Source organism: Diorhabda sublineata, unplaced genomic scaffold (genome assembly GCF_026230105.1).
Source record: "Diorhabda sublineata isolate icDioSubl1.1 unplaced genomic scaffold, icDioSubl1.1 Dsub_64, whole genome shotgun sequence".
Lineage (NCBI taxonomy): Eukaryota > Metazoa > Arthropoda > Insecta > Coleoptera > Chrysomelidae > Diorhabda > Diorhabda sublineata.
Window position 1 is genome coordinate 5,027 of NW_026614287.1, and position 19,603 is coordinate 24,629.

The following is a 19,603-nucleotide window of genomic DNA, read 5'->3' on the forward strand; positions in this document are numbered from 1 at the left end:
TTCCGGCTTTTTTCGCTGCCTTTCCGCTAGCTTTTGGTGGCATTATTTCTCTTGAAATAAAATAAAAACACTCGAATGACGTACCGTTTTTATCGAAAAATGGGTAAAATTAGCAGTTAACACACACACACACACACATTTCCCTTGAGACGAGCCCGTCCCTCTAGACATCCACCCCCGGATAAATCCACGAGTGGGTGCGAAGAAGAACATTCCAACCACCCCCTGTCACTTCCGACAGGTCCTCATCCTCTCTCACGTCGCAGTTTCGCGTGTAGAATCCCTCCTCTCCCCTTAGGTCTATGGGAGATTCTGGGATGTCTTATCTTTTTATTAAAGAGATTAGCCTGTTGGCTATACACTCTTGGCTTCTTGTTCTGGACGTCTTCGTGTGTGTGTGTGTTTCGCGGCCTCGGGTAAACCTCTTCCTACCTCATGCCGATAGGAAAAGATCTAATCCGAGTGGTCCTTCGCCTTCTCTATAGCTGTCCCCGATGTATAACTCTACATTTCCTTGTGAAATGCAGAATTACCGTGTCGGGGGGTGTCCTCTTGTGGTTTATTTTTGTTGGGCGATAAGTGTTGCTATGAGTATCTGCATATTTTGCAACATACTCAGTAGCTCCGGTGTTTTTTCTTCTGTCTTCGTTGTTTTCTTCGCAACTTGTGCGTAAGTGCGTCCTGTTTGCGTGGTGTTCCTTGCTTGGTTGTTCTCCGTCTTTTTCGGGTGTTTCGGGCACCCTTTGTAGTTTGCGGGGTGTTCTCCTCCGCAGTTCTTGCAATTCGGTTTTTCCGTCTTGCTGAGCGTGCATTCCGCCGCTCTATGCGCTCCCGCGCATCTCACGCAGTGCACGTCCATGTTGCACGTGCTTTGTCCGTGATGGAATCCCTGACACCTGTAACATTGTACAGGTCCGTCGTGCCTTTTTTGTTCTACCACACTTATTTTTGTGTGGCAGAGGTATCTCAACTTCTTATAAGTTGGTTCTTCTTTCGGTTCTATTACTACCATGTATATAGGTAGTAGTTTTCGTGTGTTGTCCTGATTTCTTTGAGTACGGCTTGTCAACTGCCATACTTTCTTCGGTCTAAGTCCATTTTCCTTCAATTCCTCCTCTACCTCCGACACTGGGGTGTTAACAGCAAGTCCTTTTATGACGAGCTTCCTCTCCTTTTCTTCATTGAGTAGGTATGTATACCACTCAATTTCCTTATACTCGCTCAGGAGCATCTTCATCTTGTTAAAGTCGTCTTTAGTCGCCGTCGTTATTTTGCCCGTGTGTATTCCCATTTTACACTGGGCATCGATTTTCCTTTGCACTAGCTGTTTGCGTAGTGCTGTCCACATCAGTGGGGATTTTAAAATTATCGGAGGTGGCCTTCTCTCCGGTTTTGTCTGTTTCCTTTGTTCGTCTTTTTTTATTTTCTCCAATTCTTCTTGGATTTGATTGTCCGTTGATGTTTCTTCTTCTTCGTCTGAGGATTGTTTATCTGCTTTTTTTCTTTTTTTTTTGTTCTTCACTTCCGTGAAGTCTCCTTCCATAGGGCAGTCTTCGATTTGTGTACGTTCTTGTATTTTTTTCTCATGAGTTTTTATCTCATCTCTCAATTCTACAATTGTGTCTGCCAATTTGTAGTTATCGGCATTGTTTTCTTTAATAATGTCCTCTAAGGACTTAATTTGCTTGTCTTTAGCAATTAACGTTTGTTCATAATTCCTCATTCTCTCTTCGAGGGATTTAATTTGCTGTCCCATCTTCTCAACCAGCGCTTCATAATCAGCTTTTTGCTGAATTATGATTCTGGATAATTCAGTTGTTTTCTCCTTATTCTTGGAGTTTTTAGGCTCCATGCCTGTTGCTCTCGGTCCCGGTTTTCCTATTTTGGTTTGGTATCTAAAGTTACCTAAAAGAAAAGTTTAAGCCGTACTGATAAGTACGGCTGTTTCGAAAAAACGGATAATTCCGCACAATCAAATATGTGTTGATAAACACAATTCTTTCATGCAGAAATGTTTTTTAGCATTATAAATAAAAGGCTGTGTCAAGGCACAGCTACCTGCTGAAAAAGAAGGAAAGTTTTATCAGTATCTCACCTGAGTCCGCTTTCACCTCACTTCACTGTCACACTTGTTCACTCGTCGAATTCTCGGAGTCCACTAGCCCCCGCGCAGTTAACAGACACACACACACATTTCCCTTGAGACGAGCCCGTCCCTCTAGACATCCACCCCCGGATAAATCCACGAGTGGGTGCGAAGAAGAACATTCCAACCACCCCCTGTCACTTCCGACAGGTCCTCATCCTCTCTCACGTCGCAGTTTCGCGTGTAGAATCCCTCCTCTCCCCTTAGGTCTATGGGAGATTCTGGGATGTCTTATCTTTTTATTAAAGAGATTAGCCTGTTGGCTATACACTCTTGGCTTCTTGTTCTGGACGTCTTCGTGTGTGTGTGTGTTTCGCGGCCTCGGGTAAACCTCTTCCTACCTCATGCCGATAGGAAAAGATCTAATCCGAGTGGTCCTTCGCCTTCTCTATAGCTGTCCCCGATGTATAACTCTACATTTCCTTGTGAAATGCAGAATTACCGTGTCGGGGGGTGTCCTCTTGTGGTTTATTTTTGTTGGGCGATAAGTGTTGCTATGAGTATCTGCATATTTTGCAACATACTCAGTAGCTCCGGTGTTTTTTCTTCTGTCTTCGTTGTTTTCTTCGCAACTTGTGCGTAAGTGCGTCCTGTTTGCGTGGTGTTCCTTGCTTGGTTGTTCTCCGTCTTTTTCGGGTGTTTCGGGCACCCTTTGTAGTTTGCGGGGTGTTCTCCTCCGCAGTTCTTGCAATTCGGTTTTTCCGTCTTGCTGAGCGTGCATTCCGCCGCTCTATGCGCTCCCGCGCATCTCACGCAGTGCACGTCCATGTTGCACGTGCTTTGTCCGTGATGGAATCCCTGACACCTGTAACATTGTACAGGTCCGTCGTGCCTTTTTTGTTCTACCACACTTATTTTTGTGTGGCAGAGGTATCTCAACTTCTTATAAGTTGGTTCTTCTTTCGGTTCTATTACTACCATGTATATAGGTAGTAGTTTTCGTGTGTTGTCCTGATTTCTTTGAGTACGGCTTGTCAACTGCCATACTTTCTTCGGTCTAAGTCCATTTTCCTTCAATTCCTCCTCTACCTCCGACACTGGGGTGTTAACAGCAAGTCCTTTTATGACGAGCTTCCTCTCCTTTTCTTCATTGAGTAGGTATGTATACCACTCAATTTCCTTATACTCGCTCAGGAGCATCTTCATCTTGTTAAAGTCGTCTTTAGTCGCCGTCGTTATTTTGCCCGTGTGTATTCCCATTTTACACTGGGCATCGATTTTCCTTTGCACTAGCTGTTTGCGTAGTGCTGTCCACATCAGTGGGGATTTTAAAATTATCGGAGGTGGCCTTCTCTCCGGTTTTGTCTGTTTCCTTTGTTCGTCTTTTTTTATTTTCTCCAATTCTTCTTGGATTTGATTGTCCGTTGATGTTTCTTCTTCTTCGTCTGAGGATTGTTTATCTGCTTTTTTTCTTTTTTTTTTGTTCTTCACTTCCGTGAAGTCTCCTTCCATAGGGCAGTCTTCGATTTGTGTACGTTCTTGTATTTTTTTCTCATGAGTTTTTATCTCATCTCTCAATTCTACAATTGTGTCTGCCAATTTGTAGTTATCGGCATTGTTTTCTTTAATAATGTCCTCTAAGGACTTAATTTGCTTGTCTTTAGCAATTAACGTTTGTTCATAATTCCTCATTCTCTCTTCGAGGGATTTAATTTGCTGTCCCATCTTCTCAACCAGCGCTTCATAATCAGCTTTTTGCTGAATTATGATTCTGGATAATTCAGTTGTTTTCTCCTTATTCTTGGAGTTTTTAGGCTCCATGCCTGTTGCTCTCGGTCCCGGTTTTCCTATTTTGGTTTGGTATCTAAAGTTACCTAAAAGAAAAGTTTAAGCCGTACTGATAAGTACGGCTGTTTCGAAAAAACGGATAATTCCGCACAATCAAATATGTGTTGATAAACACAATTCTTTCATGCAGAAATGTTTTTTAGCATTATAAATAAAAGGCTGTGTCAAGGCACAGCTACCTGCTGAAAAAGAAGGAAAGTTTTATCAGTATCTCACCTGAGTCCGCTTTCACCTCACTTCACTGTCACACTTGTTCACTCGTCGAATTCTCGGAGTCCACTAGCCCCCGCGCGCAGTTAACAGCACTTATGTCCATCTCTTTTATATCAACGTACGTAATTCTAATAGGCTCCACCCTTCTACGTTTGCGCATTTGCTATAATTTCATTGGTAGGGCATGTTAATATAAATAGATAGGTCGAGTGTAAATTTTTTGTTTAACAGTTAGTTTCGTCGCATCGGTTGCGCTTCATAGTTTTCAATTGACACAGTTCTATTTTTTTTTTTTTTTTTTTTTTTTTTTTTTTTTTTTTTTTTTTTTTTGAAAAAGAAAAATATATATAAAAAAAAAAAAAAAAAAAAAATGTCTGGACGTGGTAAAGGTGGTAAAGTAAAGGGAAAGGCAAAGTCTCGCTCAAACCGAGCTGGATTACAATTTCCTGTAGGACGTATACATCGTTTGTTGAGAAAAGGCAATTATGCAGAACGAGTCGGTGCCGGAGCTCCAGTATATTTGGCAGCTGTTATGGAATATTTGGCAGCCGAAGTACTCGAATTAGCAGGAAATGCTGCTAGAGATAACAAAAAGACCCGTATAATTCCAAGGCATTTACAATTAGCCATTAGAAACGATGAAGAATTGAATAAATTGTTGTCTGGAGTAACCATCGCACAAGGTGGTGTTCTTCCTAACATTCAAGCTGTACTTTTACCGAAAAAGACAGAAAAGAAAGCTTAATTCTTTATTAATTATATTATTTTTCTTTATTTTATCGAAATACATATGCATAAACCGGCCCTTTTAAGGGCCACAATTTTTTTTATTTTTATATATATATATATAAAAAGAGATTATAATATAGTTAAATTTTATATATATATATATATATATATATATATATATATATATATATAGAGCTAGATAGATTTATTGATTCGTTGATTTCTCTATTTTCTTTGGTTGAGATAGAAGAGATTCTCGTGTAACGTACTGTTAGATAAAAAAAAAATAAATAAATGTCCTGATATATAAGAAAACTTATCATCTGTAATAATAACTGGAATTGTGGTTGGTTAATGTGATTATTTTCAGCATCGTTAATAATAACGTTCGTACTAGAAATAAAAATTGCAAATAATGAGATGAAGATAAATAAAAGTTCCTCTACTCGCTTATGTTCTTATCTATATGTATGTATGTAGTGTATATGTATGTGCGTATCAATAAATGCGAGGTTGTTCTTATATATAAGAGAACAAACTAATGTGTAAGTTATTTATTTTTTTTTATTTTCATATTCAAGCAAAATATGTTGTGGTTCTGAAAAGAACCGTTTTTTTTTTTTTTTTTTTTTTGTATATATACATATGCTATGGGAAGAATGCGATGGAGGACATATTCTTCTACTTCAAATATGAAAAATGAAAATTAACCACCAAAACCATATAAAGTACGACCTTGACGTTTTAAAGCATAAACAACATCCATAGCCGTTACCGTTTTTCTCTTAGCATGTTCAGTATATGTTACGGCATCTCTAATAACATTTTCCAAAAACACTTTCAAAACTCCACGAGTTTCTTCGTAAATTAATCCCGATATACGTTTTACTCCTCCACGTCTAGCTAATCTTCTAATAGCAGGTTTGGTAATTCCTTGGATATTATCACGTAAAACTTTTCGGTGTCGTTTTGCACCCCCTTTTCCAAGTCCTTTACCACCTTTTCCACGACCGGTCATTATTTTTCTTTTATTTTGTTTTTTCTATATACCTAAAACAATCCGATGATAACTTCGAAAAGACTTCAAAATACTGACCTAAGAATTTTCCCTAATCTCTTTATAATACCTATCGGCTCCGCCCATTAGAAAAAGTACGCACCAATCCCAGATTAGTACTCCGTAATGTTGGGCAAAGCTATAAAAGAAGGTCATAAATAAATTTATCTCATTCATTGTGTGTTTATCGAGTTGCTATAGCGGTTTAGTATATTGACATTTCTTATATACTTACAAAAAAAAAAATAAGATGGCTCGTACTAAACAAACTGCTAGAAAATCGACTGGAGGGAAAGCTCCTCGTAAACAATTAGCGACGAAAGCCGCCCGTAAAAGCGCACCAGCTACTGGTGGAGTAAAAAAACCTCATCGTTATAGGCCAGGTACTGTAGCTCTTCGTGAGATAAGACGTTATCAAAAGAGTACCGAATTACTTATTAGAAAATTGCCGTTTCAACGATTGGTTCGTGAAATAGCACAAGATTTTAAAACAGATTTACGTTTTCAAAGTTCAGCGGTTATGGCTCTCCAGGAAGCTAGTGAGGCTTATTTGGTAGGTCTATTCGAAGATACTAATCTGTGTGCCATTCATGCTAAAAGAGTCACCATTATGCCCAAGGATATCCAATTGGCTAGAAGAATTCGCGGAGAACGAGCATAAATACAAATTTTTTTTTTTTTTTTTTTTATATAAAATTACATTTTATCTATTTGATTATAATAGATTTTTTGTTTTATATATATATTGTAAGTAAAAACGGTTCTTTTCAGAACCACAAATAATTTAACATTTATGATAGTAGTATAATATTTTGATATAAATATAGGATGTTCGTTTGAAAACATTGAAATATAAAAGAAGGATGTGATTGTTGATTGGGTAAAGAAGACGCACGCACGCACGCACGCACGCGCACCCACACACACACACACACACACACACACACACACACACACACACACACACACGCACGCACGCACGCACACGAGATAGAGAAAATTATTATTTTTAACTAACAAATTTTAGACAATATCGACATATAATAATTGAAAGTTTATAAAACAGATTAGATCTACTATATCGTAGGTAGGTCGAGACAAATCTAGAAGGTGGTAACAACCTACATTACATCGATCGATGAAAATGTTATATATAACATAACATATCAATTATTGAACCGAAATTCAAAAAATTCTTGTTTCATCAAAACAAACATTATTTGTTTTTCATTTTCTTCATAAATAAATGAAAAAATTGTGGCCCTGACAAGGGCCATTTGTTATTATTGTCGATTGTCGTCGTACCCATCATCAGTCCGATAATACTTCTCGATTGTTGTACTATCTTTCTGTCAGAAAAAAAATATTCTTTTTATTTCTTCTTTTTAGGAGCGGCGGCGGCGGCTTTTCTTGCTTTAGGAGAGGAACTGCTAGCAGCTGCTTTCGCAGTTTTAGGTTTTGGTGCTTTCGGCTTTTTCGTGGGACTGCCTTTATTGGATTTTTTTGCTTTAGTAGGATTCTTCGTTTTAATTTCGGATGATGCGGCACTGGCTGTATTGGTAGCGGCGGCGGCGACTCCTCCTTTAGCCGAAGATTTTTTATCTGTTTTTTTGGCAACTTTAACGCCTTTCTTATCAGTAGTTGGTGTTGTTGTTGTCGAAGTTTTTAAAGAAGCCGCTGCTGTACCTGTCGTTTTTTTGCCTTTATTAGATTTCTTAATACTTTTCGATTTATCCACTCCTCCTCCTGCAATAATAGCATTTCTTTTTGCAGCTGTTACAATTTTTTTGGATTTAGTTACGCCTGGAGTAGAAGCGGCTGTTTTCTTTTTCTTTTTGTCAATAGCATTCGTTTTAGCCGAAGTACCACCAGTCGAAGTTGCCGAAGCTAACTTGAACGATCCGGAAGCTCCTTTACCTTTAGTTTGTACCAAAGATCCCGATACTACAGATGCTTTCAAATATTTTTTGATGAATGGCGCTACTTTTTCTGCATCAACTTTGTAATTGGCAGCAATGTACTTTTTAATTGCTTGTAAAGATGAGCCTCCGCGTTCCTTTAAACCTTTGATCGCATTGTTTACCATTTCCGAAGTCGGTGGATGAGATGGTTTGGTCCTAGGATTTTTAGCTTTTTTTTCCTTTTTATTTATTGGAGACGACGAAACCTGCGGTGAATTAGACGCAGACGTTGCGGTTACAACCGAAGTTTGATTTTCTGTATCCGCCATAACTACTAACAAACAACCTTGAGAGTTATTATATCGTCCATAAACTACACTAAACTGATATAAAAAAAAAAAAAAAAATATTGGATGTACTTTTATATTTAGTTTTATAAAATTTCACCTCTCTATATACTTAAAAGTATAAAAGACTTTTAATTTTTCGCGTGTAATGAGTTACAAGAGGAGTCATTCAAATAAAGCGGACGGAAGACTGAACGAACGAATAGAACTAAGTTAAAAAACGAACCTCATAAACCAAACCAACCTCAAAAACCTTGGTTTCTTCGAGATTTTCGAATCGAATGTAATGAAAAAAATTGACAAATAACTAACTAAGGTATACTTCGAACTTTCGCCGAAGTTTTACTATAATTTAATAATTGCTAACAACGTTTGTTATTAAAAAAAAGTACCACTTAAAAATGGTTAAAAATTTATTTCCGTCGATGCTTAGCACTTTAGATATAATTTCGAAATTAAATAAAAGTCCTTCATAAAATACAATGAATGTAAATTGAAACGTGTCTATTCACAATAATTACAAATATTTAAAAATATCAAAACGAATTGAAATAATACCGCAATTATCATTTGAACGGTGACATGTCTACCCTGATTTACGCGACACGTTTCTACTATATGTTCCCAACTAATATATTATTATGAGTATTTTTCAATAACAATGTGTTCCGACATACTAAATATAAGAATAATATCAAATTTCAATATTGGAACCCGCGTATATTTCATTTTAGATATCGAATGGTGGGTGAGTGGTAGTAGCAAATTATAATTATTACAATAAATTGATTGACTGATTAAATTTTCTTTGAACGAGCTACTTCGCTCTATTCGCAACTATGTCTGTCTATTACAATATTTAATATTTTATCCGACATTTTTTATTCTTTTTTACATTGTATAGTATATTATTTTAGGAAATGAACATATTTTATTTAAAATTTCAAACCAATTTGAAAAGAAAAAGAAAGTGTTTATAACATAATTTCAAAGACGCCACAAAAACTACTTTGACAACGGCAACCGACCAACCGCTTTGTATGTTTTATCTTACCGACGGTCGGGTTTTTTTTTTGCCTTTAGCCGACAGTGAATTAGTATATGAAACTTTTTTAAACAAAAGCGACGTTAGAAAGTTTTTTTATATATATATATATATATATATATATATACATAATTTTCAGTTAAGTGGAATATCAATTGAATTAAAGTCAGTCAGTCGTTCGTTCGTTGTTATCATATATAAATAAAAAAAAGTAGTATTGTGGTTCTGAAAAGAACCGTTTTTTTTTTTTTTTTTTTTTTGTCGATGTTACCATTTAAGTAAATAAAATAAAAAATTTTCGGTCAATATAGTAGATGTGTTATACTTATTATTTAGAACTAGTATATTTGGTAACGGCTTTAGTTCCTTCACTGACTGCGTGTTTTGCTAATTCTCCGGGAAGCAATAATCTCACTGCAGTTTGAATTTCTCTACTTGTAATTGTTGAACGTTTATTATAATGAGCCAATCTGGATGCTTCGGCGGCGATTCGTTCGAATATATCATTAACAAAACTATTCATTATACTCATAGCTTTACTCGATATACCGGTATCAGGATGAACTTGCTTAAGTACTTTGTAAATGTAAATAGCATAACTTTCCTTCCTCCTCCTTTTTTTCTTTTTATCGGCTTTCGAAATATTCTTTTGAGCCTTTCCGGCTTTTTTCGCTGCCTTTCCGCTAGCTTTTGGTGGCATTATTTCTCTTGAAATAAAATAAAAACACTCGAATGACGTACCGTTTTTATCGAAAAATGGGTAAAATTAGCAGTTAACAGCACTTATGTCCATCTCTTTTATATCAACGTACGTAATTCTAATAGGCTCCACCCTTCTACGTTTGCGCATTTGCTATAATTTCATTGGTAGGGCATGTTAATATAAATAGATAGGTCGAGTGTAAATTTTTTGTTTAACAGTTAGTTTCGTCGCATCGGTTGCGCTTCATAGTTTTCAATTGACACAGTTCTATTTTTTTTTTTTTTGAAAAAGAAAAATATATATAAAAAAAAAATGTCTGGACGTGGTAAAGGTGGTAAAGTAAAGGGAAAGGCAAAGTCTCGCTCAAACCGAGCTGGATTACAATTTCCTGTAGGACGTATACATCGTTTGTTGAGAAAAGGCAATTATGCAGAACGAGTCGGTGCCGGAGCTCCAGTATATTTGGCAGCTGTTATGGAATATTTGGCAGCCGAAGTACTCGAATTAGCAGGAAATGCTGCTAGAGATAACAAAAAGACCCGTATAATTCCAAGGCATTTACAATTAGCCATTAGAAACGATGAAGAATTGAATAAATTGTTGTCTGGAGTAACCATCGCACAAGGTGGTGTTCTTCCTAACATTCAAGCTGTACTTTTACCGAAAAAGACAGAAAAGAAAGCTTAATTCTTTATTAATTATATTATTTTTCTTTATTTTATCGAAATACATATGCATAAACCGGCCCTTTTAAGGGCCACAATTTTTTTTATTTTTATATATATATATATAAAAAGAGATTATAATATAGTTAAATTTTATATATATATATATATATATATATATATATATATATATATATATATATATATATATATATAGAGCTAGATAGATTTATTGATTCGTTGATTTCTCTATTTTCTTTGGTTGAGATAGAAGAGATTCTCGTGTAACGTACTGTTAGATAAAAAAAAAATAAATAAATGTCCTGATATATAAGAAAACTTATCATCTGTAATAATAACTGGAATTGTGGTTGGTTAATGTGATTATTTTCAGCATCGTTAATAATAACGTTCGTACTAGAAATAAAAATTGCAAATAATGAGATGAAGATAAATAAAAGTTCCTCTACTCGCTTATGTTCTTATCTATATGTATGTATGTAGTGTATATGTATGTGCGTATCAATAAATGCGAGGTTGTTCTTATATATAAGAGAACAAACTAATGTGTAAGTTATTTATTTTTTTTTATTTTCATATTCAAGCAAAATATGTTGTGGTTCTGAAAAGAACCGTTTTTTTTTTTTTTTTTTTTTTGTATATATACATATGCTATGGGAAGAATGCGATGGAGGACATATTCTTCTACTTCAAATATGAAAAATGAAAATTAACCACCAAAACCATATAAAGTACGACCTTGACGTTTTAAAGCATAAACAACATCCATAGCCGTTACCGTTTTTCTCTTAGCATGTTCAGTATATGTTACGGCATCTCTAATAACATTTTCCAAAAACACTTTCAAAACTCCACGAGTTTCTTCGTAAATTAATCCCGATATACGTTTTACTCCTCCACGTCTAGCTAATCTTCTAATAGCAGGTTTGGTAATTCCTTGGATATTATCACGTAAAACTTTTCGGTGTCGTTTTGCACCCCCTTTTCCAAGTCCTTTACCACCTTTTCCACGACCGGTCATTATTTTTCTTTTATTTTGTTTTTTCTATATACCTAAAACAATCCGATGATAACTTCGAAAAGACTTCAAAATACTGACCTAAGAATTTTCCCTAATCTCTTTATAATACCTATCGGCTCCGCCCATTAGAAAAAGTACGCACCAATCCCAGATTAGTACTCCGTAATGTTGGGCAAAGCTATAAAAGAAGGTCATAAATAAATTTATCTCGCCTAAATGACCTCCAAGCCCGATATGTGATTCGAACCATCGAATCAAATAATTCCGCTGCTAAAGAGACCCTCCTCAACCCCTGGACCAACAATATGCGGCCACTAGGTTCAAAACCCAAAAAAAAGCTCCCTTATCCGCCTCTTCGACTGCTTGCAACAGCATACGAGGATCTCCCAGAAACCTACCTTAATTTCCTCGATAGTTCCCCCATATCAGTGAGATAAATTCCTACCCCCAACACCCACCCTCATTTTCATCCATCGTCGGAGTTGCAGGTTTTCTGCGGTTTCCCTGCAACCTGGAGAACCGATTCTCCAGACAAATGTCCGACGATAGGGAATAATACAGCCGCAGCTGTACCCGCCCACCCCCAATTAGATTAAGAAAAAACAAAAAATAAACAAAAAAAAATATATAAAAAAAAAAACCCCCAAAAAAAAAATATATAAAAAAGAAAAAAAAATCTTGAACAAAAAAAAAATGTAACTGACCGCTAGAAGCAGCCGAGCAAACACTTCCCAACTAAATATCCCCACACCCAGCCCTGCAGAGGAAAAAATTCCTATATCAGGGCCTAATGCAAATCATAACCAAATTACCAAAAAAAAAAAAAAACCTTCCTTCCAAATTCTTAACAACGAATCTCTCTCTCTCTCTCTAAATTTATCTCGAGAGCGCTTCGAGAAGGTCGCAAGTACGGATTAAAGGACTGCTGTATAATCGGTCACTGTTTTATTTTAGAAAACACACCGGTAAACGCAGGGTCGCCTACTGCGATTAAAAATTCTCGCTGACAAAGAAACTCGTATTATTAGTGTATACCATTGCAAAAAATGCCCCTTTCGGGGCTTTGTTGCTCTACCTACCTGCCCTTTTCGGGGCTTTTTTTTATAATGAAATAAACCCTTTCGGGGGCAAGTGTTTCAAGAACCAACGTGAGTCCTAGGATCAGCCAGTTTCAGGTGAATATTATTTTCATTTTTATAAAACACTAACAGGCAATCAAAAGGGTCAGGAATTCTTTAACCGGGGAGGAAACTCCCTCCGGCAGTGAGTCCGCTGTCGGCTTTGATAGCCAACTCTTGTTAGGTACTAACAAAGGATTTCAATTCTCGAAATCCTTATTTCTTATCCTCACTTGATCTGACTCTATCGATCTTTTATTTCACCTATTTCACTTTTGAAAATGCCCCGAGTACCCCGTTCCCCCATTCAAACCCGAAGTAAACCTGTTTCCACCATCGATGAATTCCCACCACTCCCTACCAACCCCAATTCTCCTTCTGAGGAGGAAACCTTTGCAGAATTGGTCGCAGAATACTCGCGGTACAGTCCAAATCAATTCACCCAAATTCGTAATGCCATTGAGTATATCAAACGGAAATCACTCGAGAATAATAGAAGCTCCTCACCAGCACCATCTGCGGATTCCTATGCTTCTAGGGTCTCGCAGAAATCGTCCAACTCTAAATCCCAGCGTGTTGATTATACCCGACAAGGCGCGATCCCCAAAAACAAAATTCCCCCTCTAAATTCCAAGTCAATCTCAATACCTCAAAAGCCAAAAAAAAATACCCAAAATACCACTAAACCCCAGGCACCAAGTCAAACCCAGACTCCCAGAACCCACCAACAACCCCAGACCCCCAGAACCCACCAACAATCCCAGACCCCCAAAACCCACCAACAATCCCAAACCATCACCCAAACACTCAATTTGAGAAACCTCCCAACTAAATATACCTCACAGAGAGAGCTCTACAATCTCCTCAACACGCAAGAGCTGTTGAGGGGACAAATGAGCTTTCTCAAAGCTAACCCCAATGGAACCGCCCTCCTCAAAATTCCTTCCACGTTTCATCACGAAACGTTGGCAAGGAAAATCCGTTACGCCATAGGCGACGAGAAAATCGTCGTAATCCCGATAAACCCTCCCCAAAGAGCCCAAAAACCCCTCACCACTAAAACCAAAAAAACCACCTTTTCTCTGGTCTGCAAGAATGTAGACCAATCCTACACCGAAGAAGAGTTCCTGGAGATCCTCTCTATCCTGAAATTCCCTGTCCTTAAAACTTGGAGAATTATAGCTAGATCCACGAATAAACCCACATCCATGTTCCGAATTATTACAGATTCCGAAACCGCCTACCATCACGCCCTAACCAAGGGTATTAACTTCCACGGGCTTCCGCACTACTGCGAAGCCTCAAATTCAAACACCATACCCGCAGTCCCCAAATACTGCAACCGTTGCTCATCTACCGGCCACTCCGCAGACACCTGCAATGCCAAACCTATTTGTCCAACCTGTGGTGCTTCTGGTCACAAGCCAGAAAAATGCCCAAAAGCTAACTCCCCTACCTGTAAAAATTGCGGCGGACCTCACCCCGCCTTCCACCCCCGCTGTCCGAAAAGGATTGAAACTCCGAAAGCCCCCCAGGATACAGCCCCAGTCACCCTAGAAAAACCTCAAACCCCTTACGACCTGTCTACTGACACTAAAATCCTAATCGAAATCCTGGCAACAACAATAATGAACGCCATCCCTACTTCTCGGGCGCTAGTAGCCGAAACGCTACAACGCCTCATTCCCCCTTTTTACGGTTATAATTGTACCGTAACCAGCGGCGTGGGTAACCGCATTCATTTCGCTTTCACCCAAAAACCAAACACGTCCCACTGAAAAAGTGTAGGTTTAGCCCTAGCAACGCCATTTATGTCAATACTGACATAACCCCCATTCCAAGCCGCCTAAATGACCTCCAAGCCCCTTCTAACTGATTCGATCCATAGAATCAAAAATTCCGTTGCGAAAGGGACCCTCCTCATCCTTCCTCAATTTCCTCAATAATAGCTCCCATATCAATCAGATAAATTCCTACCCCCAACACCCACCCTCATTTTCATCCATCGTCGGAGTTGCAGGTTTTCTGCGGTTTCCCTGCAACCTGGAGAACCGATTCTCCAGACAAATGTCCGACGATAGGGAATAATACAGCCGCAGCTGTACCCGCCCACCCCCAATTAGATTAAGAAAAAACAAAAAATAAACAAAAAAAAAATATATAAAAAAAAAAAACCCCCCAAAAAAAAATATAAAAAAGAAAAAAAAAAAATCTTAACAAAAAAAAAAAAATGTAACTGCACCGCTAGAAGCAGCCGAGCAAACACTTCCCAACTAAATATCCCCACACCCAGCCCTGCAGAGGAAAAAATTCCTATATCAGGGCCTAATGCAAATCATAACCAAATTACCAAAAAAAAAAAAAAAAAAACCCTTCCTTCCTAATTTTTCACAACGAATCTCTCTCTCTCTCTCTAAATTTATCTCATTCATTGTGTGTTTATCGAGTTGCTATAGCGGTTTAGTATATTGACATTTCTTATATACTTACAAAAAAAAAAATAAGATGGCTCGTACTAAACAAACTGCTAGAAAATCGACTGGAGGGAAAGCTCCTCGTAAACAATTAGCGACGAAAGCCGCCCGTAAAAGCGCACCAGCTACTGGTGGAGTAAAAAAACCTCATCGTTATAGGCCAGGTACTGTAGCTCTTCGTGAGATAAGACGTTATCAAAAGAGTACCGAATTACTTATTAGAAAATTGCCGTTTCAACGATTGGTTCGTGAAATAGCACAAGATTTTAAAACAGATTTACGTTTTCAAAGTTCAGCGGTTATGGCTCTCCAGGAAGCTAGTGAGGCTTATTTGGTAGGTCTATTCGAAGATACTAATCTGTGTGCCATTCATGCTAAAAGAGTCACCATTATGCCCAAGGATATCCAATTGGCTAGAAGAATTCGCGGAGAACGAGCATAAATACAAATTTTTTTTTTTTTTTTTTTTATATAAAATTACATTTTATCTATTTGATTATAATAGATTTTTTGTTTTATATATATATTGTAAGTAAAAACGGTTCTTTTCAGAACCACAAATAATTTAACATTTATGATAGTAGTATAATATTTTGATATAAATATAGGATGTTCGTTTGAAAACATTGAAATATAAAAGAAGGATGTGATTGTTGATTGGGTAAAGAAGACGCACGCACGCACGCACGCACGCGCACACACACACACACACACACACACACACGCACGCACGCACGCACACGAGATAGAGAAAATTATTATTTTTAACTAACAAATTTTAGACAATATCGACATATAATAATTGAAAGTTTATAAAACAGATTAGATCTACTATATCGTAGGTAGGTCGAGACAAATCTAGAAGGTGGTAACAACCTACATTACATCGATCGATGAAAATGTTATATATAACATAACATATCAATTATTGAACCGAAATTCAAAAAATTCTTGTTTCATCAAAACAAACATTATTTGTTTTTCATTTTCTTCATAAATAAATGAAAAAATTGTGGCCCTGACAAGGGCCATTTGTTATTATTGTCGATTGTCGTCGTACCCATCATCAGTCCGATAATACTTCTCGATTGTTGTACTATCTTTCTGTCAGAAAAAAAATATTCTTTTTATTTCTTCTTTTTAGGAGCGGCGGCGGCGGCTTTTCTTGCTTTAGGAGAGGAACTGCTAGCAGCTGCTTTCGCAGTTTTAGGTTTTGGTGCTTTCGGCTTTTTCGTGGGACTGCCTTTATTGGATTTTTTTGCTTTAGTAGGATTCTTCGTTTTAATTTCGGATGATGCGGCACTGGCTGTATTGGTAGCGGCGGCGGCGACTCCTCCTTTAGCCGAAGATTTTTTATCTGTTTTTTTGGCAACTTTAACGCCTTTCTTATCAGTAGTTGGTGTTGTTGTTGTCGAAGTTTTTAAAGAAGCCGCTGCTGTACCTGTCGTTTTTTTGCCTTTATTAGATTTCTTAATACTTTTCGATTTATCCACTCCTCCTCCTGCAATAATAGCATTTCTTTTTGCAGCTGTTACAATTTTTTTGGATTTAGTTACGCCTGGAGTAGAAGCGGCTGTTTTCTTTTTCTTTTTGTCAATAGCATTCGTTTTAGCCGAAGTACCACCAGTCGAAGTTGCCGAAGCTAACTTGAACGATCCGGAAGCTCCTTTACCTTTAGTTTGTACCAAAGATCCCGATACTACAGATGCTTTCAAATATTTTTTGATGAATGGCGCTACTTTTTCTGCATCAACTTTGTAATTGGCAGCAATGTACTTTTTAATTGCTTGTAAAGATGAGCCTCCGCGTTCCTTTAAACCTTTGATCGCATTGTTTACCATTTCCGAAGTCGGTGGATGAGATGGTTTGGTCCTAGGATTTTTAGCTTTTTTTTCCTTTTTATTTATTGGAGACGACGAAACCTGCGGTGAATTAGACGCAGACGTTGCGGTTACAACCGAAGTTTGATTTTCTGTATCCGCCATAACTACTAACAAACAACCTTGAGAGTTATTATATCGTCGATAAACTACACTAAACTGATATAAAAAAAAAAAAAAAAATATTGGATGTACTTTTATATTTAGTTTTATAAAATTTCACCTCTCTATATACTTAAAAGTATAAAAGACTTTTAATTTTTCGCGTGTAATGAGTTACAAGAGGAGTCATTCAAATAAAGCGGACGGAAGACTGAACGAACGAATAGAACTAAGTTAAAAAACGAACCTCATAAACCAAACCAACCTCAAAAACCTTGGTTTCTTCGAGATTTTCGAATCGAATGTAATGAAAAAAATTGACAAATAACTAACTAAGGTATACTTCGAACTTTCGCCGAAGTTTTACTATAATTTAATAATTGCTAACAACGTTTGTTATTAAAAAAAAGTACCACTTAAAAATGGTTAAAAATTTATTTCCGTCGATGCTTAGCACTTTAGATATAATTTCGAAATTAAATAAAAGTCCTTCATAAAATACAATGAATGTAAATTGAAACGTGTCTATTCACAATAATTACAAATATTTAAAAATATCAAAACGAATTGAAATAATACCGCAATTATCATTTGAACGGTGACATGTCTACCCTGATTTACGCGACACGTTTCTACTATATGTTCCCAACTAATATATTATTATGAGTATTTTTCAATAACAATGTGTTCCGACATACTAAATATAAGAATAATATCAAATTTCAATATTGGAACCCGCGTATATTTCATTTTAGATATCGAATGGTGGGTGAGTGGTAGTAGCAAATTATAATTATTACAATAAATTGATTGACTGATTAAATTTTCTTTGAACGAGCTACTTCGCTCTATTCGCAACTATGTCTGTCTATTACAATATTTAATATTTTATCCGACATTTTTTATTCTTTTTTACATTGTATAGTATATTATTTTAGGAAATGAACATATTTTATTTAAAATTTCAAACCAATTTGAAAAGAAAAAGAAAGTGTTTATAACATAATTTCAAAGACGCCACAAAAACTACTTTGACAACGGCAACCGACCAACCGCTTTGTATGTTTTATCTTACCGACGGTCGGGTTTTTTTTTTGCCTTTAGCCGACAGTGAATTAGTATATGAAACTTTTTTAAACAAAAGCGACGTTAGAAAGTTTTTTTATATATATATATATATATATATATATATATATACATAATTTTCAGTTAAGTGGAATATCAATTGAATTAAAGTCAGTCAGTCGTTCGTTCGTTGTTATCATATATAAATAAAAAAAAGTAGTATTGTGGTTCTGAAAAGAACCGTTTTTTTTTTTTTTTTTTTTTTGTCGATGTTACCATTTAAGTAAATAAAATAAAAAATTTTCGGTCAATATAGTAGATGTGTTATACTTATTATTTAGAACTAGTATATTTGGTAACGGCTTTAGTTCCTTCACTGACTGCGTGTTTTGCTAATTCTCCGGGAAGCAATAATCTCACTGCAGTTTGAATTTCTCTACTTGTAATTGTTGAACGTTTATTATAATGAGCCAATCTGGATGCTTCGGCGGCGATTCGTTCGAATATATCATTAACAAAACTATTCATTATACTCATAGCTTTACTCGATATACCGGTATCAGGATGAACTTGCTTAAGTACTTTGTAAATGTAAATAGCATAACTTTCCTTCCTCCTCCTTTTTTTCTTTTTATCGGCTTTCGAAATATTCTTTTGAGCCTTTCCGGCTTTTTTCGCTGCCTTTCCGCTAGCTTTTGGTGGCATTATTTCTCTTGAAATAAAATAAAAACACTCGAATGACGTACCGTTTTTATCGAAAAATGGGTAAAATTAGCAGTTAACAGACACACACACACATTTCCCTTGAGACGAGCCCGTCCCTCTAGACATCCACCCCCGGATAAATCCACGAGTGGGTGCGAAGAAGAACATTCCAACCACCCCCTGTCACTTCCGACAGGTCCTCATCCTCTCTCACGTCGCAGTTTCGCGTGTAGAATCCCTCCTCTCCCCTTAGGTCTATGGGAGATTCTGGGATGTCTTATCTTTTTATTAAAGAGATTAGCCTGTTGGCTATACACTCTTGGCTTCTTGTTCTGGACGTCTTCGTGTGTGTGTGTGTTTCGCGGCCTCGGGTAAACCTCTTCCTACCTCATGCCGATAGGAAAAGATCTAATCCGAGTGGTCCTTCGCCTTCTCTATAGCTGTCCCCGATGTATAACTCTACATTTCCTTGTGAAATGCAGAATTACCGTGTCGGGGGGTGTCCTCTTGTGGTTTATTTTTGTTGGGCGATAAGTGTTGCTATGAGTATCTGCATATTTTGCAACATACTCAGTAGCTCCGGTGTTTTTTCTTCTGTCTTCGTTGTTTTCTTCGCAACTTGT

The 19,603-nt window shown here is 36.9% G+C and overlaps 1 protein-coding gene across 1 annotated transcript in view; it reads right to left on the reverse strand.

Moving 5' to 3' along the window:
- Nucleotides 1–1,522: 1,522 nt before the first annotated feature.
- The window catches only part of LOC130452298 (nucleoprotein TPR-like), a gene marked incomplete at its 3' end in the record, with an annotated part of 49,505 nt that continues 31,424 nt past the window's right edge, over nt 1,523–19,603 (reverse strand). The window contains exons 7-8 of the mRNA XM_056791535.1: nt 3,622–3,960; nt 1,523–1,905 (exon numbers count right to left, since the gene is read on the reverse strand). Of these exons, the coding sequence (XP_056647513.1) occupies nt 1,523–1,905; nt 3,622–3,960 (722 nt within the window). The remainder of the gene's footprint in view (nt 1,906–3,621; nt 3,961–19,603) is intronic.